This window comes from Loa loa (genome assembly GCF_000183805.2).
Source record: "Loa loa unplaced genomic scaffold supercont3.186, whole genome shotgun sequence".
In the NCBI taxonomy this organism is placed as follows: domain Eukaryota; kingdom Metazoa; phylum Nematoda; class Chromadorea; order Rhabditida; family Onchocercidae; genus Loa; species Loa loa.
Genome location: NW_018108366.1, coordinates 87,174 through 96,219, shown reverse-complemented (window position 1 = coordinate 96,219; position 9,046 = coordinate 87,174). Strand labels below are relative to the sequence as shown.

At 22.5% G+C, this 9,046-nt stretch overlaps 1 protein-coding gene across 1 annotated transcript; it reads left to right on the top strand.

The window, feature by feature from the left end:
- Positions 1–814: 814 nt before the first annotated feature.
- LOAG_10138 (hypothetical protein) lies at positions 815–8,650 on the top strand (the record flags this gene model as incomplete). The annotated part of the gene is made up of 13 exons (XM_020448098.1): positions 815–906; positions 1,274–1,408; positions 2,413–2,485; positions 2,895–2,990; positions 3,990–4,103; positions 4,286–4,458; positions 5,059–5,160; positions 5,334–5,523; positions 6,316–6,531; positions 6,828–7,007; positions 7,157–7,240; positions 7,446–7,707; positions 8,355–8,650. The coding sequence occupies 13 exons, from the start codon at positions 815–817 to the stop codon at positions 8,648–8,650; spliced, it is 2,013 nt and encodes a 670-aa protein (XP_020301729.1).
- Between the last annotated feature and the right edge of the window lie 396 nt (positions 8,651–9,046).

The following is a 9,046-nucleotide window of genomic DNA, read 5'->3' as shown; positions in this document are numbered from 1 at the left end:
TGAATATTTTTCAATTATTTGTAATTTCTTTTTGTTTTTATTTTCAATTATTTCGATTTTATATTTGAAATTTAAATTGATTTTTATATAGATTAATATTATTAATAGCTTTATGAATATAATGAGAAAATGTGAGAAAAAAGAAATTGTTTATTGTTTAAAAAAGCAAAATTAAAGTTTATATTTCGATTCTATCACTCATTTCAAGTAATATTTTCCATATATAATTAATTTATAATCCATTTAATATAACTTAAGCAAGGGAGTGGAAGAGGAAAGGGAAGGGAGGAAGAGAGAGAGAGAGAGAGAGAGAGAGAGAAGAAGGATGATGAGGCGAAAGAATTAATTTTTAATTATTAATTTTTAATTAGGGAAAGGAGAAGTATGATTTCCTCTAGAGTAAATATTTTGATAGATTCAATTATCATTCGTAATAATTTTTAATGCAAAACATTCAAACATATGCCATTTTCATCGACTAATTAATTATTGTTTTAATTAACAATATTGATTTTACTGAATGATAGAAATGTAAAATAAAAATCGTAGCAATTTTTTCCAATTTAATTTTTACTAAGTAATTATTTATTATTTCAGATATTTATCTACCTGTATCATAATCAAAAAAAAAAAGCTACGAAATTTAATCATAATTTTTATTGATTGATAATGAAAATTAACATAAAAATTGAATAATATCAATATCAATTACCGCGGTAATGATGTGACAATGGTGGCGGTATTGTCATAAATAGGAATAATAAAATTTTAGCAAAAATTATTTGAAATAAATGCATGGAATGGTTAAATACTAATGAAAATGATATTACAGAAGGAGAAGGATCTTGAACTTGCTGCTAAAATTGGCCAATCATTATTGGAACAAAATCATGAATTACAAACTAGGTAATATATTCTATCTTTATTTTATAGTTTATTATATCTTATCAAAACTAAATAATTTATTTTATAGTTTATTATATCTTATCAAACTAAAATTTTTAATGACTGAAATATATCTCATAAAATTGTCCTACTGATATACTTCATTTAACTGGTCAATTAATTAACTCTATCAATTAATCTCTATCATTAAAAGTCTCCATCCGTATTAATCACTATCAATATTAATCATTTTGAATTATATTATTTTATATGATTAGCAGGATTATTTTCTTGATCTTAGTTATAGTTATTTAACATGAAATTAATACGGAACGAAGATTTTAAATTTTTTAAAAAATTTTAAAGATTTAAAATTTTTAAATTTCAGGAACGAATTTTTAGAAGAAGCATTAAATGCATCCAATGATGTAGTGATACAATTGCGCCATGATTTACAAATGCGCTCAAATCTTTTACGTTTTTATGTTGATTATGATATTGATTTAGATGGATGTACAGCAGGGTTTGTTTCTTTTATCAAAATTATCAATTCATTAAATGAAATGTAAATTGTTTGTATGTATAAATTTTATTATTTAAAAAGAAATAATTATAAAAAAAAGGAATTTTTGTTAATTTCATACTTTTTACTGCAGAAAAATTTTATGAAGTATTTGAAAATTTGAATTTATTTCATTGTAAATTTAATTTTTTCTCTTGTGATTGAATAAAATTGGCAGAAACTAATTATATACTTTCATCTCCTAATGATGAAAATTTGAATAATTAACTAATTAAAGAATGCAGTAAATGAATTTTAGTGATAACTAATTGCATTGTACTTATCATGAATCAATTCGTTTAAGTTTTATTTTTAATCAAAAAACTGTTTATTTATTTTTTCTGATCTTTTCTTTTTTTGCTTATCCATCATAAAAAAAGAACTCAGTACCAATGTTTTTGTGCTCAATTTTTTCAATTGTTCAATTGTTCAATTTCAAAGTCCAAAGGTCACCATTGAAAAAAGCCAGGAAGAAATCGTCAAAATCTTTTGAAAATTTTGATAATTGTAAAACTTTCGTAAATGTAAAAATTGGTGAAATTAGTCTGTTCAATCATAAGTTAAAAGTCTTGCACAACAATTTGTATTTTTGATAATTTGAATAAAAAATTTAATTTTAAGAGGAGAAAAAATTATTAATTTACATCGATAACAATCTTAATTTGATAATTAATTTTTAATTCATTTAAACGTTGCACATTTCTTTGTAAAATCATTAATATTATTATGTATCAATTAATTCGAAATGAATAATATAATTTAATATGATTGCATTTTAAGAAAATTCCACGAAAGAAATTAATTGTTCAAATTAGAAAGGATACGATCATTAAACAACTTCAAGATTGGTTTTAAATCTATTAAAATATGAGGATTAAATTAATACATATTAATATTTGTTGGAATTTCTAATCGTAATTGAAAAATAATAAATAAAATAGGAAATTGAGAAGTTTTTTTTACAGGCAATCAAATAGCGAAAATTTTCAACGAAAAATTAAGCTATTGGAAGATGAGAATCAAAGTTTGAAAAATGAGGTATATTGAAAATTTAACAAAAAATAACATTACTTTATAACAAAAATTATTTTTTATCATTATAATTTAATGGATGTTAAACTATTTCTCTTTTTTTCTTTTCCTTCAAAAATTCAAAAATGTTTTGGTAAGTTTATTAAAATTTCAAATTCAAATTTTAATTTTTATTTTATAATATGAAAAGATGAAAGTTATATTCTCTTGTAAATTGTTGATCCTTTTGTAGTATCTAAAATACATACTGTTTAAAAATTGTCATAAATAAATTATAATCAAATAAATAGAAATTAAATAATTCACTAATTAAATACAAAAATCTTTTTTGAGTAATTTCTTTCATGCATAATTTTTTTTGTGCAAATGCTTATGACATTCTTTCTTTTAAAAATTTATTGATGAAATTTTACAGTCAACAAATTTGAAGAAAATTTGTTCGGAATACGAAGAAAATGAACGATTGCATATTTCGGAATGGACAAAACAATTGGATACAGCTAATGAGAAGGTAATTAATTCCCTTCAACAATAATTAATTCATAAGTAATGCAATGGATGAAATAGTTATGTAGAAATTTTAAAATTTTTATTATTTTTTGATTATTTATTTGTTTAATGTCCACATTTATTTATTTACTTGTTTGTTTGTTTATTTGTTTATTTATTTGTTTTTTACTTATTTGTTTAATTTATTTAGCTTATTTAATCAATTAATTAATCAATTTATTCGTTTATTTAATTAGTCTGTTTATTTGTTTATTTAATTTATTTATTTGTTTATTTATTTATTTGCTATTTATTTATTTATTTATTTATCCATCCATTTGCTTGTTTACCTATCCACTTAGTCATTCATTTGCTTGATTATTTACTTGTTTGTTTATTTATTATTTGTTTATTTACTTATTTGCTTACTTATTTACTTATTTATTCATTCATACATTTATTTATTTATTTATTTATTTATTTAATTATTTATTCGTTTATTTACTTATTTGTTTGCTCATTTATTTGCTTAATTATTTGTTTACCCTTTATTTATTCACTTATTTATTTGTGCATTTATTTATTAATCTATTTATCCGTTCATTTATTAACTCACTTATTCATTTACTTCTTTATTCATCCATTTACTTATTTATTTATTTACTATTCATTTACATCTTTAATCTACTTATTTATTTACTTTTTTATTTGTTTGTCTATTCACTTATTTGTTATTCACTTTACTTAAATTTCTTAAAATAAGGAATTCTTTTCTTTTTTGAAAAAAAATGTTCTAAAATTTTAATATTTATGATTCTTTATCATTTTATATTCAAAAATATTATCAATGATACTTACATTTTCCAATTTTCTATGAATTTACTATGAAATGATAAGGAATCGTTTTAGTCGTAAATATTAAAACTTAAACTTTTTCATAACTTTTTTTCAAAAAAAAGTATATTTAAATGAAAATATTAATTGATTAATTAATGGAAAAAAATTTTTTTTACTGCTTTAGATTTGTCATTTGCAACATTTACTTGTTGAAAGAACGGAAGAATGTGGAAATCAAAATGTTGAAGTGGAGCGACTTCTCAGAGAAGTTGCTCTACGATCAAATCATGAAAAAGCGGTATATTGATTACTTATTCCAATTTAACGGTTTTTTTTTTGTTTGCAAAATTATTAATTAAATATTAAATTGTTGAAATGAATTAATTACATTTTTTATATATTTATAATTATAGTAAGGTTATTTTCTTCTTTTTTTTTAATTTCAGCCAAAAAATGAAATTTGAAAATTGTAAATTTCAGCTTACAAGTGAAACTATCAATTTGCATCAACAATTGCAAGATGCGCTAACAATACATGAGGGACTTACAGCGCAAGTAATTGACTTGCAGGAACGTTACACGGAAGTTTTGGCAATGTTGCATGATGCAGAAGAAGAGTTACGGACTTTTCGGCAAAATCAATCCGCTTATAGGTGACGTTTAATTTTTCATTCTCAAAAATTGGTAATAAATTAATTAATTTAATAAGTTCAAACATTTTATCACCAAAATGTAAACAGTACTGATAAGAAGTGAAAGTTTATGTTTGATTTCTATTTTATTTCTTTCATTTAATAACTTTTTTTTTGATATGCAAAATAAACAAATTAAATGTTTTTGAAATTTTGCTGAAATATTTCGCTTAAATAAAATAATTTTCCTTTTTTTTGAGAGAAAATAATGGAAAAGAATATGAAATCAAAGAATTTATTATTATTTTATTGTTAAAATTTAATTTTAAAAATTATTCAAATATTTCTAAATTTCGACGTTTTTTTTTTTGAAAAACTTGAAATTATTTGTTTGATGGATGAATTTGTTGCTTTCAAGACTAGCATTCCGGATTTAGATTATTATTTAAGACTAGCATTCCTAATTCAGTTTATGATTTAAGGATTAGCATTCCTGATTTATTTTATTGATTTTATGGATAAGCATTCCTGGTTCATTTTATGATTTTAAAGACAAACATTCCTGATTCAGCAGTTTATGATTTAAGATCTAGCATTCCTGATTTGTTTTGTAATTTTAAGAACAGGCACTCCTGATTCACTTTATGATTCATTGGCAAGTGAAATTGAAGCATCAGATAGTGGTTTCTATAGTGCTGCAATTAATAGTCAAAAGTATGAAATGTATGATTTTTTTTATTAATTTAAATAAATAAATATACGAATTACTTATTATTATTTGTTATTAAAATTTGTCATAATTAATTCATTAAAAAAAAAAAAAATTCGATTAATTTTATTTGATTTTGTTGTTAAATTCCAATTTTTTTTTTTTATTTTGATTTTTTCTCCAATAGGATATCGGGAAAAGTGCAAAATATGCAATCGGAAATGGATATGACTTATTTATCGAATAAATTAAAAATGATTAATAAAACTCGTAAAATGAATAATTCAAATGTATTGAAAACTACTCGTACAGTTGCTACTCTTACCGATCCATTACCATCCGATCAATATCAGCAAAATTCACATAATGATGATAATGTAAGTTATCATTTTGAAAGTTTTTTCTTTTTTTTTAAATATCAATTGAAATATGTTTATATTTTTCGAATAACTCTTCTATCTATATATTCTGTTACTTATCATTTCATTTAAATACTCAAATTCGAAATTCTTTTTTTTCTATTCAAATTAAATCATTAAGGCAAGCATTCATTTCACTTCTCTATGATCGATAATGTATGTAGTCGGATAATTTAAATGAATAGTTAATGATAGTTTGGGTGATCGATAACCTATAATCGATAATCTATATGATCTATAGTCGATAACCTATATGATCGATAATATGCAATTAGTGATAGTTTGTACGATCGATAACTTATATGACCTATAGTTGATAACCTATATGATGGATAATCTGCCATTAGTGATAGTTTGTACGATCAATAATCTATAATTGGATAACTTAAATGGATCGCTATGAACCTCTTTTGAAAACCTTAAATAGGATAGTTAAAAAAAAATCCTAAATATATTTGCATAATCTGGATATAAATAAGATAGATGTGTTGATTGTATGTGAAACTTATTTCAAGTTTAATAATTTAAAAAAAGAATTTTTTTAATTAGAAAAATTGGAATTGAAAGAAAGATTTTTCCTTTTAAACAGTTTAAAAAAATAAAAAAAATTTTGAAGTATCCAAAATGAAGCAATTTTTAAATTATTAGTTTGCAATTAAATTTGTTTAAGTTAATTTCAATTTTGAAATTCATCCATTTCCAGATAAATAACAACAACTAACAAGTATTTTGATGAATTTTTAATTTTAGGTAATTGATGTACCGAATAATACTTTTGCAAAACTACTTCGACATTCTTATCTTTCTCATTTCCCGATATCTTCTTTGGGAGATCATTCAATTGATCCTAATACTTCAGCAGAATTAGAATCATTGTCAACTTGCAAACCTGAAATGAAATTTTTTGAAGTTAATGCTAGTACAAGTGCATCATCAATGCAATCAAAACAATTTTTTGATGAAAATGTTGGTTTTATTTTAAATTTGAAAATAGCAAAAGAAAAAATTATCTCATAATAATGATTTTTTTTTCTCAAAATTTCAAATATTTGAAATTCAATTTTTTTTCCTTAAATTTTATTGCCTTTTTCTCTAATAGGGAGAGAGAGAGAGTGAGTGAGAGGGTGAAACTTTTCAAAAATTTCGACTAACTTATAGGATATTTTAGCAGCTTTCTCTTCATGATAGGAAGAGAGAGAGAGAGAGAGCGAGAGAGTGAAACTTTTCAAAAATTTCCACTAATTTTATAAGATATTTTACAGCATCAAATTCGATTAATGTATGATTTCAATCGAATATCACAATATAATTCTGGTTCAACTAGGAAAATAGGATCAAATGATTCATTATCTGATTATGTGGAACCAAAAATGGGTGAACCAGGACGACCCGGTACACGTGACCTAGATTGGTCAATTCAAAAATTAAATATACGAAAACAGGTAATTTTAAAAAATAAAAATTTTTTTTCCAACAAATATTCAAATTTTACACGTCAATTTACTAATTTTAGTGATAATTTATGTGATATTTGAAATAAAATAATCAATTCACACAATATCAATTATTAATTTCTTTTCTAAAAAAAAAGATCGAAAGAGAATATGCAAGATTTCGTCGAGAACGTGGTTTACCGCCTTCCAATACATCATTCTTCAATATTTCATCAAATAAGGTAAGGTATCAATTTCAGAAATTAAATATACGAAAATAGGTGACAATTTCGTTTCTTTTTTTCTTGTAAGTTTTAAAATTTCATTTTGTATGAAAATTTCATCATTAATTTTATTTCTAAAAAGGAAAAATTCATCATCTTTTATATTTATGTCAACATTTTTTTTTTTATTTTCGATTAAACAAATTTTTTCTGATTTTTATAGATTTCTCGAAATTCGATGACAACTTATCATTGGTCACAAATCATCCAACAACAACAACATCAAACATTATCTTCAGATGAATTACAAAAGCATAAATTAACCAATGATTTATCACAGATATTTAAACGTGATAAAATCCTATCAAATATTGGTTTATTTGCTTTACTTCATGATAATCTTACTCAAGGTATTGTACTTCGTTCAACGATACCAATAACACCACCAGTTACACCTGTACAACAAAAACGTGAAACTTTCACAGGTGAATTATTATTTTTATAATCTTTTTCTTTTAATAAAATTGAAAATTTTAAATTCTCTAGAATTTAAGAATTGAACGAAACAAATAATTGAGAGAAAAGGATAAATCAAATTTAAAAAAAAAAGAAAAATCAACTATGATGAAAAATTATTGAAAGTAAATTAAAATGTAAAAAAAAAGATAGCATAATTCAAATTTTCAAATGATGATAGCCATTTTTTAATTATAATAAATGTAGTAATAAGTGTAAGAAAAAAAAAGGAAACCTTTCCTCTAATAGTTTCCCGATATTTCCCATAAAATGTATTGATTCATTTTTATTTTATTCCTACTCTAAAAAGTTCATGATTGTTTTATCAATTTGAAATATTCTCTCAAGAAAGAAATTTTGGAAGGGAGAAATTTTATTCTTTTACTAGAATTGATTAATTATTGAATTAATCTCATACCTATTTGATTAAATGATAAATTATAGTTGCATTACTATTTTACTCTTTACTATTCATTATATTTTACTATTTACTATATTTTTTACTATTTTTCAATTATAGTTCCTAAAGTTCATTTCACTCTTATCTTATCATTTTTTTGGCATAAAAGTTTACTTTTATTAATTCAATTAAAATAAATCAAATTTTCTTTAACAGGTAATGATATATCATTAAATTCATCATCATATCTTTTGGAAGCACTTGACCTGTATATTATACCATCAAAAGTATCGCCGCTATCATTAACATCAAAACAATTGGCTCAATTTCATAGTATGCATAATTTGCATCATCATGATTTTTTGGTGACAACAACAACAACAACAACAACAACAACAACAACAACGACAACGACGACAACAACAATTTTTTTACCAGAACAATTGAAAAATATTTCAAGAAAATGTAATATTTTAAGTGATAATGATAAATGTAAAAGTTGGAATTACTAATAGAATATCATCGATTGCTCTATTTTTTTTTCTTTTCTCTTACATAACACATCTCTTAATTTTTATTTAATTTCAAGTTTTGAAGAAAAGAAAAAAAGAAAACTATGATATGAATATTTATGTTTAATTAGTAAATCAATTAAAAATTATCAGAAAGAAAAATTTAGAAGTGAATAAAAAAATTCATGCTCTCAATAAATTCTTCCTTTTTTCTTCACATTATCATTTCTTATCATAATAAGATTTAATCAAAAATTCTTACAGATAACATTTCCATTTACTTTGTATTTTTCCTTTTTTAAACATAAATCTGATTTGTCCATTAAATATTCTCTTAATTGATATCATTTTGTACATATTCATTATCTATAAAATTATGCAAAATTTGACAATAAT